The sequence below is a fragment of the Corvus cornix genome, chromosome 4 (genome assembly GCF_000738735.6).
Source record: "Corvus cornix cornix isolate S_Up_H32 chromosome 4, ASM73873v5, whole genome shotgun sequence".
In the NCBI taxonomy this organism is placed as follows: Eukaryota; Metazoa; Chordata; class Aves; order Passeriformes; family Corvidae; genus Corvus; species Corvus cornix.
The window spans coordinates 31,539,940-31,552,231 of NC_046334.1; the positions used below are offsets into that span (position 1 = coordinate 31,539,940).

Sequence of the window (12,292 nt, forward strand, 5' to 3'; positions counted from 1 at the left end):
GATTTTGTTGCTAGCTCCCACCTCGTTCACATTCTTGCTTATCTCAAAGCAGACATTAGGTTTCCAGTTGGAAAGCTAAGCTAGTAAAGTAGCTCTCTCTGATTGTGCAGTCCTCTTATCTGTAATCTGAGACCTATTTTCACTGAAAATGGAGTGAAAGCAGTAACCTATCTCAGAATAATTGAACAGTGAGATACAGGTCTTGGTCATGTGAAATTTTCTTTCTACCTGGACACCTTGAGGCTGTATGGCTTCTACTGTTCAAAACACTACAATTTAAGGAAATGCAGGTGATTGCACAGCGCCTGCCAGCTAAAAAGTGACGATGTGATAGTGTCACTTGCTTATTCAAGAGATTATCTTTGCCTGTGCTTAGAGATGCTTCTGCTGAATTTCATTTTAAATAACTACTGATCATTAGTTCCTCACAGTACTTCACTCTGAGTTCCACAGAATCTGCATGGCTGTAGAGGAACAAAGTGGATTTCCACTTCAACTCACATTATTGAAGGACTGATGTGCAAATATTAGCGGCCAAGTCTGCCACGAACATCTATGCAATCCCTTGGAAGACAACAGTTCAGCACAGACATAAGCAAGAGCAAAATAATGTCCTCTGGGAAGAACCTGGTGTCAGTGGGAGAAATGCAGTATGGACCCTCCAGCTATTGTTTCTACATCTCCTGGTGAATCTCTTACTTGAAGCATCCTATGAAGAATTAAGGACTTGCATAGAATAAAAAGGGTGCTCTCCTTCAGCACCAAGCTGAGGATCCCCATACACCGTGTATCATGATGCAAGCACAGCAATTCATGCTTAGTCAAGATTTTAAGTAAAAGACAAAAAATCTCAAACTCACAACATGCTCAACATATCCTCAATGACCAGATTACTTTCTGACTGGTGCTGGATCAATGAACTTTATGGTGTACATGACTTCTTTGCAAATGAAACAAAAATGTCTAAATCACAGCTGTACCTCTCCCAAATAGCAGAAAGGAGAGCAGTATTTATTTGATTAGAGCAGTGGTGCCACTGGTGATTGGCACCCGTGAGGGACAGAACAAATTGACTATACCATTCTGCCCTCAAATCCATCGGTTTCAACCCAGTACGGTCAACTCACTTGTCTCCATTATCATCCTGGACAGCGGTGAGATGGCGCTGAGCTGCCAACAGCATCTTCACATCTCCAGTTACGGCATAATCAAAGAGAGCATTGCAGTGACGCCTGGCAAGCTGCATGGCCTTCTCCAGGAACAGAGCATCTGCAACACAAAATTTTGTCTGCATCAGCTCAGTTGTTTTCCGTGGACCACCACCTACTTTTGACAGGCATTTGTGCTGTCACAGAAATACAAAGTGCAGTCCACCAAGCATTATTCACTGCTTCACTGAGATGGTTGCTAATTACTTCTGAGAGATAAGGACAGAGGGAATGAACGCCTTGGAAGAAAAACTAGGTGCATGCTGAGCATTCAGGCAGCAGGAACCCTGAGAACAGTCAAATCTGGAAGCTCCGTCTGGTTTGACTAGCACTGAATTAACAGCACTGATGTGCAGTTGTGTGTAATGAGACAAAAGGAGCAGAACTTGGATCTGGAACTTGCAGGTCCCAGTAGTTTTGCCTTGAAGAAGCTGAGGCACATGAAGCCTAAGTGACTCATCAAATATTGCAGAGAAGCTCATAGAAAAGCTATGGAATAAATGCAGGGCTTTGCACTCCTCCTCCAACTCAAATCATGCAGTCTAGCCTGCTTTACAGCAGCAGCACAGAGAGTCTGTTCTTCTGTTTAAAACATTTCACTTTTTACAATGGTTAGTATTTGTATCCTGATTTTAGAATTATAAAATGGACAGCCACTGAGATTTCAAAAAGCAGAAGTTGTCATGGTGGGGAGGCAGAAGGGAGAAAGGAGAGAAAAGAAACTCATTTGCAGAAAAAAGTAACTCCAGCTGCTCTGTCAATACTTCTGTGGTTCTGTATCAGCAAGAAACTGGTGAAAATGAAACAGATGAACTCTGAAACTACGGCGTCATTCTGTGAAGCAGAAGCATCTGAAACCAGCCTGTATTTTGAACAGTTTCATGTTTTTATAAAATCTTGTAAGGTTGGGGATTACTAAGAGCAAACAAGTACAACAGACTGTGTCATTTACAGCATAATGGGGAGACAATACCCAGGATTTCCAGCTACACAAAACCAGGCATTTAGACTGGGTCAGAAGTGTATCCCTGATGAACACGAACACATCATTCCTCTAAGGCAAAGACTTATTCAGCTATCCATGAAGCTTATTGTTCTGGCCAGTACATCCCTGTGGCTGCTGTACTGTATGCCTGGGCTGAAAGATTTATATTTGCTATTTCCCTCTCAACACTAAACATGTTATATTCAGGATACATATTCAGGGTAAAGGGTGTTAAACAATTCAGTCTTTTCTTGTTATGCACACTTCCAAAGATCAAAGAACTCGATGCTGAAACTCCCTGGTTTTCCATATCAAACACATGGGAAAGATATCTTTCAAAAGATTACATGCATCTTTTAGCCTAATACCAAATGGTCTAGCCTGCAGTAGCTATTTTATGGAGCCTGTTTTTCTGCACCAATTCTTTGTATCATCGGGAGCTAGAAATTGCATCCTTTCATGCCATTACAACAGACAAAAAAAGAAATGGTCAGCTTCCTGCCTACAATGTTCATTGCTTAGAAAACAGGTAAACAATTCCGACCCCTCCTTCACGACAGCTAAATGGACATTACTATTTCTTCATATCAGCACAAGATTTTGTTTTCTGAACCAGTCATGGGATTTATCACAACCAAAACTGCAAACAGCAGGTTGCTTCAGCTTTTCTCAAGAGCACCATCTGTTCTCAGGTCACAAGAAGCTACACCTTTGAGCTGTTTACAACTACAGCCCATCCCTGTGCCACTTTGGATTCCCAAGCCACGGTTTCTAGTGCTGTTAATAGCAAGTGTCAGACAGGGCTGACACACACAAGGTAATGTGCCCTCTCCCTGACCCAGGGAATAACAAAAGTGGTCTAGATCATGTTGCACTTGGTAAAAACGAAGCCCAAAAAATTCCTTCCTGCTCAATTCCTACCACTACCAAGTCTCTCCAGTCCAACTACCATTTTTTTCATTTTATGCTAAGCATGATTACTCAAATCTTTTAAAATCAACTGTTTAAAAAAAAAAAAAAATCCAGGAAATGCATGTCTTGCTGTCTGGGAAAGTAGCCTTTATATATTTTAGAGCTCTGCTGCTAAACCAGTTCTGTTGACTATCCTTGCTTTCCTCCTTTTGTTTTCTTGCCTGAAATCAAAAGACAAAACCCTTTGCAACTGAATTAAAATGGTAAGATAAAAAAGCAGTTCTTTATTAGAAGCTTCCAGGTGCATCCATACTTACGGGCTATGGGCACACCCAGTAATGGATTTCTACAGTTTTTTTAAGTTTAACAAATTGTTGTATCTAGCAAACACTGTCCAATTCGAAGAGCAGTTGGTTAGGTAATTTTTCACCAGGTACTGGGACCACTGGAGCTGGTCCAGGACTTCTTTGCCCCACTTCTTGTTATGTCTTCTAAGATTCTGATTGGAAAACATAATGTTCTTCTTGTAGGTCCTCTACTTGAAAATAAGACTGAACAGTATTTCAGGAGTGTATCAGAGGGTTAGCTTATTACTCTAAAATTCAAGAGAAAGGGTAGGCAAAATACCAGGAACTGTATAACCATGTACTAATGGTCTACAAAGCTACGAATATATGAAAAATACATAAAAAGCAAAAATTTTTAGGCATCAGTTTGATGCATAACACTTTGTACCCAACAGCTATTTTACTGAGTATTTGCCAAATAGAAATTGGGCAAAATTTCCATTTTAAATTCAAACCTATAATGCTACTTTGAAAGAAATTTAACTGTGTTGCAGGGAAGAACTGCTGCAACAGTCATCCTAACATCCAATAACTCATCCACTAGAGTCACTCAAATATCAAAAGCCAAGTCAATTGCTGAGTTATATTCCATCTGCCTTCACTGCTTGCAGCGTTCCTTCCTCACACAAATTTATTAAAAGGCAGTGTTAAACATGCCCAGCAAGCAAAGCTGTCTCATCTCCTTGCATCACAAGCAGAAGCTCAAGTGCCCAGTGGCAGTACAAAGGTGGAAGATTATCTACAAAACTAGATATGGGGAGGCACCTTAGATCTGGGGGAATGGAATCCCTCCCGTTTCCTCCAAGAGGCATTACTATGTTCAGAAAACAGCAAGCAGACATTTTTGGAGTTTCCAGACCTTTAATACTTGCTTTGCCCTTACTGCAGTTTGATTTACCCTAAATACATTTACTTGTTCACTTACCCTGCCACCTGCAGTCTGCTTCGCTTACTTCAGTTTTACAAGAAGAAACAGAATCCTCCTTCTCCTCATTAACAGCAGATGTTCTGCACTCAGTCCTCTCCATGGTTTCCACCTTCACATCATGTTTCATGTCCCATTTGTCACTTTGTTTATCAGAGCTCTTCCTGTCTTGTTCAGCTGCACAATTTGATAGACCTTCTAACAAAAAGTAGAATCATTAGTGTCCTGTACTGTTGCTTTTTTTAATACAAGTGATAAAACACAACCAGACAAAACCAAACGCTGAAAAATAAATACAAAAATTTACTTCAACATAAAACTTATCACTAAACTCATGAACCATAATATTCCAGATGCCAACACACATGGACAGGATAGTGATGTGACTTGCTCTAAAGTGATGTTAAGTTTTTGACAGCCTCTACTTTAAAAATAAACCGTTTTATATTACAACAGATTTACATCTCTTTTTATGGTACAAGAATGTAAGTCTGAAGTGCTCACGTGAAATCTAGCAGAATTACTCAGATACATTTTTTTTTTCCTAACAGCAAGTTCATCCCCGAGACTCTGGAAATATCTACGGAGTATTCAACATGTACATCTGAAATTATATTCCTATTTTAGGAAGCCAAGAGTGTCCTTATTATTAACTTAATCTTTTCCATTGGTTTCTCTGGGCAGTACCAGACTGTGGCAACAAAGGAAGATACATTTTTGGTGATCTAGTCCTTGGGTCACCTGTAATCAGCACATTCAAGCAAGCGAAAGGGCTGTTGCTTGAAACAATACACTGAATGCAGAAGCCACATGGAGGGGTTTTGGTGACTGCTGCTCAGGACTGCACAGTAAAAAGGAACTACACTTGGAGAGGAAGAAAGAGAAGCAGGGCAGTACAACCTACACAAAACCCCTCTGCTGCCAGAGATTCAAGAAGAGGCCTTCCCCAGCATGCTTAGCTAGAGCTGCCTGACACTTTGGCTCATACTGTAGAAGAAAATACAGGTCAAACTCAATTTAACTGTTGGAAGAAAGACATTTTTGCTGTTACCATGTTTCATGCCAGCACTGGACTTTGTTGTGCCAGGGTGGAAATGCATCCCTCCAAAGGCAGAGTATCCGTATGAAGGAAAACTGAACCCTAAAGAAAGGAAAAGGGTTAAGAATTAATAGAATTACATCCTAAACCAATGAGAACGCTAAACCTAAAGAAGTGAGTTTTTGTTTTCTGCATATCTTCTGCTTTATTCCATGCAATAAATCTTCCAGGCTAAAGGTGAGCTCTCCCCTACCCCTTCAAAAATCCAAAGAAATTCTAAGTAGTCGGCTAGTGACACTTTCTTATCCCAACATGCATAAGACCACACAGATGTAGTATCATTACATCCTTCCTCTAAAACTCAACTGAGACATCACAAGCTGCCTCTGTGCTTTATCCTTCCTCTAAAACTCGACTGAGATATCACAAGCTGCCTCTGTGCTTTTGAATCCTTGTGATTACAACAAATTTGTATTCTGGTGTTATGCTATACATGTGCTGCTAGCAACATATGTAGCAATTTGATGCTGCTCTATCTTCTGCTCTAAAAAAAGGGCTGTGGTTCAGATGACATTTCCTGACCTATAGGTTTTTAATGCTCTGCTGCAAGAACCAAAGTAATGCTCCTATGATCCTGCATATCAGATATGACTGACCTTGACTTCAACAGATAGAGCACAGTAGAAAATTTACTAAATAGTATCTCCAATTTTTAATAGTTCTTTGCACTAACAGGGTTCATTTGCCAAATTCCACTCGTGGTCCAAGAAACAATTCAGAACCTGTTTAAATTTAGACACACAAAATATTATTAACTGAGCTGTCTCATGAATTTCAGTGCCTCCAAGACCCTAGGACGCAACAAAGCTTCGAAGTTGGAAGGCAAAGGAGATGACAAAGTGTTTAGAATAAGGAGATGCTTGATTGAATTGAGTAACACGAGTATAAAGGCAACAGAGTCAGGTCTTATATGCCTAGGAGACAAAATCGTCTTCACATTTTAAAAATCAGCATGAACATCTGTCCTGCTCTCAAAGTAGAACCCTTTTCCCTCTTTGCCCAAACCTGCTGCCTTACCAGAGCCAGCACCGCCACCTGCCCCTCCATACATGCCACCACCTCCGGCGCCACTGCCTCCACCATAGCCATCAGAGAAGTTTGGCATGAGTTTCTGTCGTTTCCTTTGCACTTCTTCTTTATCTGGGATAGAAGGAACAGAGCAAACAGGGAGTCAGTCCTGCTGGTGGCCAGGCACAGCGCAGGGTGTGCATACAGAAAGCACCACTACAGTTACAAGTTTATAAAGGAAAATGAAAAGTGTGGTAGAAGAGTCAACTTTCCTCAAGCTCCAAACAGCAGAAAATTTTTGTATGTACCAGAGCAGTGAGAACTCCTCTGAGAAACAAGCCAGGGCCAAGTCCCCAGTCAGACCAGCAGCATGGCTTGGGCCTGAGTGGTCTCCTCAGCTGTGTGCTCAGACTCAGGGGATGCATGTGGAGGTGTCTTGGGGGGCTCAGAACTTCCTCCAAAAGTGTCTCATGTACTCAGAGCCCTGGAGATTGTGGTGCCAAATTTCTTCAATGTCTAAGCCAAGGCATGAATCAGCATAAGTGCTCCAAATCACAAGTTTGTTCAAGAAAATTTGCCTTTGGGGAATATAAGCACAGGCTCTTCTTCCAAGCAAATCTACTTCAGAAATGGAGCCTTATCAGAGGATCACAAGACACTTTGAGTTTCAACAGTGCAGAGTACCTGCAGTGCCCCTTGACTTCTGTTTAAGGGATGGCAAGAAATAGTGAAAACTGTGCTTGCTTGAAATGATTTACTTAAAATATCATGACATCCACTAGAACAAAGACAACTTATTTTCAGGCAGGGACATATTACTGTCAAACCATGCTGAGTAGCAGTAGAAAAAAAAGCCTAAACTTATATTATAGTGTAAGTCCAAAATAAGACTTAGTCCCCTGGAAAGCAAACCACAAAGATTTAAAAGGACTATGCCCATGACTGGGGAAAGTGAAAATGTCATGACAAGAGCTACAAAAATAGGGATACAAATATTACATGGGTTAAAATCCAGTAGAACTGTTGAGAAAAGAACAAAGTATCATTTGTTTATTAAACCATCTAGTAGTTTTCAACAGCCATATGACAAAAAGCAATTTCATGCACAGGCACATCAGTCAGTGCATCAGATGAGACAGCTGAATACATGAGACAGTACACTGACAAATCCACGTGCATTGTTTCCAGGTACACATGATGAGTAAGTATGCATGCATGCACGCATCAGGCATACTCACACTGATGAGGAGAGAAAACTCTAGAGAGCAATCTAGTCAGAGAAACAAAAAAATCCACATACGTGTGTCTAAGTTTGTGGGAACATTTGCAACAAGGGAAAAATATAGTTCCTAAATGGTAATTTCATTATTAGGTTGCATAGGGGATTTGAAAATGCACATAACAATGTTGAGCTAATTTTACTCGTGTAAGAGGCACATGAAAGAGGTTTGCTTCAAATCTGGCAACTTTGCTCTGCAGTTGTACACTTTGCTTCCCTTAGCACTTGTGCAAGAGGTTCCTGAAATCATTACTAAGAAGAAATCCTCTGGCAACTCTGAAAGCTTTCATGTTTTCTGCTATTTTATTCTAACAGTTGTGAAGTAGACTCACTTGGACCACCACCCTCCTCAGCTGTGCTGAGTGTCTCACCACTAATGCACATGTATTTTAGAGATTTTGACAGGGAATTGATTTCAACACAGCTCTACCTTAGGCACAGAAAACATTCAAGATTAGAACTCAGTGGTGTAACCTGCAGGCAGGTAAACTGCTAAGCAGAAAGATTATCTTAATACAATGAAACACCAGTTATGACTTGGGCCTCAAGGCATTTCCATATCATCAACATTATTGGTATTTAAAACTGTGACTGCCAGTGCCATGCCCGTCAAACATTTCAAATGCAGACTTCAAAGGGCACAGATCTGCTGGTTAAACTTCTTTTCAGTAAAATTTAGGAAGCCGGTCCAATACCAACTATTCTGCTAAGCTGCTAGAATTTTAAACACAAGAGATTGAAACAGCACTTTCCCTGCTCTCACAAGAAATGTCTTGGGCTTACTTTAGTATTACAGGCAATTGGAAAATTCAGAAACATCAGTGATGTTGGCGTGATGGTAAAAGGTGAGAACTGCAAAATATGTACCTTTTCCACCAGGCACCAAACAGGCTTTGGTTTAGGGTTTGATCTGAAAGCACTGACAGTAAAATCTCCTCAGGTATTATTTGGCAGAAACTCAGAGGAAGAGAGTGCCATCTACTGTATGGACGGGCATGTGTGCATATAGGGAACCTGCAAGGAACAAGCCTCACTTAGAAAATACACATGGATTTACTGCCTACCAGTCCTACAACAACACCTACAAAGCGCATTATAAAGCTACCACACTGCATACTGACTCTGCCCAAAACAAGGAGGCAAATATATTTTCTAAAAGTAACAGCTAAAACCAAAAATTCCTCATCCAACCAGTCCTATCTTATTAAAAATGTTCCTAGGGACCCTACAGTTTTTCTGTTCCCAATCTATAAAACGAGTTTAATAAGTTACCTTTGATTTCCGGATAGTAGAGAAAAGGCTTTGGTTCGCTTGTTTCTAGATCAGATTTCCTACGCAGTTGTACAAATACAGATGCTGGCTTTGTGATATTGACATCTCGGTACTTGGGTGTTTTGAACACAATAGCAAACTGTGAAGAAAACAAAGATAAGCATATCTATCATGGAGCATGGCTTTTGACAACTTGGCTTTTACATTTGCGCTATTTTGTAGGTGTTTGTTTATGGCTTGGAAGGCAAAGTTCAGAGCAAAGGGCTGTTACAGCAATAAACTTCCATTTTAGTTTTCGGTTTCACTTCTGAGCTTGACTCCTAAAGCCTTTTGGGAAAGGGAGAACTACCATGCTAAATGCCACCACATCCCCTGTGGCAGTACTGCACCGTTTGTCTCCTCATCGTTTAGCATCTCTTCTGTGGCATTCTCAGTGTGTTCACAGGAGCTCTCAGAGTTGTTTATATATCCTATCCAAATTTACACCAGTGCATGTTAAAGCAATGGGGCTTTCTCCCAATTTCCTTGTACTGTACTCCTAGTTACCTAACAGATGTCTTTAAAGAACTGTTAAGTTTCTATTATTACTAGGAAGTAACCAACCAAAGAAGAGGTCAGTATGGGATACAGATGCTTTTATCTAATTTACTAACTATAATATAATGCTATCTTACAGAGATGGGATAATCATTAACAAAGGACCAATGCTCAGTTACTTACCTGTCTATGTACATCTGTAGGAGAAAAATCTCCAAAGCCTTCCCACATACCACCATTCTCATCCTCTTCATAGAAACGTATCTGAATATCATCTACAAAGAACAAAAGAAATACTCTGGGATGTTTGTGCATTTGTTTAACCTTTGGCTATGGTTATTTCAGATAAAAATCAACATGGTTACTTTTTGGCTGGATGACAATACTACACAATACATCAATTACCTTTTATCTGTTTTGTGAAAACAGCAGAAATAACCCATTTTTGACATCAGGTTTAGATCAGCCTAATCCTAATGATTTCACTGAAGTTGCTTTTACTGAGCTGTAAAAAGAGAACTAGGTTCACATCATCTTCCTATTCTAGGGTTATAAAACATTCCAGAGGAGCCTTATTTGGAACAAACATGTAAGGAGGGGAGAACTGGAAGCATGAAATGTAGAAACCACCCTCTTTCCTCCAACAGTTTCAGTTCAAAAAACTGTAGCAAAACCTGAAGTGCCACAGTTCAAGTTCCGCTTGCTGCTGGCAGAGTGCCACAGTGGAGCTGCAGCTCAGAGACGTCGCGGGTGTGAGTGAGCAGTATGTCAGCAGGGATCCTTCACCCTGCAAACAGCACAGGCCAGAAACATGGCACTTGGCTTCTGCTCCTCTAAACAAATTTTCTTTCATTCTCTTTGTATTTATTTGTTTATATTTTTAGGAAAAGCATCACACTAGTAAATTCCTTCCACAGCACTCCCGGTGAGAAAAAGCTAGAAAAAGCCTGTTCTCTCTTAGGGTGACTGAGGCAGGACAAGCTTCTGTAGCAGACAGACTGCTTCCCCTGGCCCACCACCTGCTAGTCTCAAGACTCTGAACCACCACTTCCAGTCCTGCTGTCCTGCACGCTCAAGTTCCTTCAGGCAGGAGGTTTCTGAAGGCAGTGAGGTCAGGGGAAACCCCAATCCGGCTGAGGGGAAACCCCACCTCAGGGCTTCCACTGAGTCAGACATTTATTTATTTATTTTGTGCGTCAGAGTTATGTTTTATCTCAGTCCTTCTGATGGCAGAGGGTAGATGCACTATTGAAAGAAAATAGTTCTCTCAAAGTCCCTAAAAGCCCCCAAAGCTTTCTCTCTTCCCTAAGTGGTAGAAGGGCATTTACAAGAAAGACATATGGAAAAGGACAGCCTGCATCAACAGAAAATGTTACTGTGGTTTTAACAACATGTGCAGGGACTGATTCCAAACAGATGAGAACAGGGCACCCACTCTACCATGTAATCTACACCAGGGTGTCTCAAGTACTACCTGTAGCTGAAAAATACAAAGGATCTTCCTCGCTCCCAAATTTTTTCTTTTTACTTAGCCCAAATATCACCAACCCACATTTAACTATTATCTTCCAATACAAAAACAAAGTATCCTAATCCACACTGCGGAATTCTGACACATTCAAAGCCACGAGCAGAGAAAATGAACCTGTGAGAAGTATCTGTTTGCACTGAGTAACCTCTACCATAACCATATAAAAATGAAGTTATTAGCAGCAGTGCTGAACACATTAAGCTCCCATCCATGGCTAACAGAGAACGCTCATACTTACTCTTTACAATCAGGAACTTAGTAATAAATCAGAAACTTCAGAATAATTCAGAGCAGGTGTTAGTTAATGGAGTCAAACCTCACCCAGTACCCACCACCCCTCAAAATTCCAGAACATGGGCAAGGGCAGAAATTTGAGAAGAACAAAGATGATCACATGGTCAAGAGAAGCTGAATTTGCTTTGCAATAGACTATTTGGATTTATTATATCTCTGGACTGCTGGCTTGACTTCCAGAAAGGCTGAGTGCTTACAAATTCTACTGTACTATCAGAGTGAGAGAACACTAAAGACAGCACAGAAGGCTTCATGTGTACTCCAGATGAACACCCTGATGTGCCTTACAATACTCATGATTCTTACCTTTCTGAACCTTGTCACACAGCAGGTAAATCTCTTCCCCTCCTGTCACACACCCTGCTGTTCTGTCCATTCTTACAATTTTTAGGTTGGAGGCATTGGGAGCTTCTATTGAAAGGGAAGATTAAAAACAACGCTTACGTTCATAACAGATTTAGATCAAAAAAACACCCAACCAAGCACAACACACAGAAATGCAATAGAAAGACAAGGCTCCAATACAAAATACCTGAATTTGTTTGTGTTTTTTTAAACATGGATAAATCAAAGGCTTTTCATATGTAAGACAATCTTGTATCTTCTAAGTTTTGCCTGAACTGTGAACTACAAAATAAGGTCCCCGGCCATTCCAGCACAATTACTGCACTAGCAAAATAACCCAGCAGTGACCTGCATCCAGGACCCCGCACTAGTACTCATTTCATGACAACAGGGCCATGCAAGAGAATGTAATTTTTTCTTCCCTGCTTTCTGACAGAGTGACACTCTTGAGAGCTGTTTCCTGTTTCTCACTATCTACAGTGCTTTGCTTTACACTGTGGCTTACTTGAAAGCATGCCAGTTTTTGGCCAGTACACTGGACTGTGATAAA

At 40.7% G+C, this 12,292-nt stretch overlaps 1 protein-coding gene and 1 long non-coding RNA gene across 3 annotated transcripts in view; one reads left to right on the forward strand and one right to left on the reverse strand.

Annotated features, from left to right (window-relative positions):
• NFKB1 (nuclear factor kappa B subunit 1) overlaps window positions 1-12,292 on the reverse strand; it is a 57,565-nt gene that overhangs the window by 11,955 nt on the left and 33,318 nt on the right. For both annotated transcript variants that reach the window (XM_039550788.1, XM_039550789.1), the window contains exons 9-15: window positions 11,704-11,808; window positions 9,756-9,847; window positions 9,036-9,174; window positions 6,494-6,616; window positions 5,429-5,518; window positions 4,378-4,575; window positions 1,128-1,269 (exon numbers count right to left, since the gene is read on the reverse strand). In XM_039550788.1, coding sequence (XP_039406722.1) covers window positions 1,128-1,269; window positions 4,378-4,575; window positions 5,429-5,518; window positions 6,494-6,616; window positions 9,036-9,174; window positions 9,756-9,847; window positions 11,704-11,808 — 889 coding nt within the window. The remainder of the gene's footprint in view (window positions 1-1,127; window positions 1,270-4,377; window positions 4,576-5,428; window positions 5,519-6,493; window positions 6,617-9,035; window positions 9,175-9,755; window positions 9,848-11,703; window positions 11,809-12,292) is intronic.
• On the forward strand, window positions 1,267-8,045 carry LOC109146293. The gene is made up of 2 exons (XR_005601738.1): window positions 1,267-3,010; window positions 4,929-8,045. It is a non-coding gene; the product is annotated as an uncharacterized LOC109146293 (long non-coding RNA).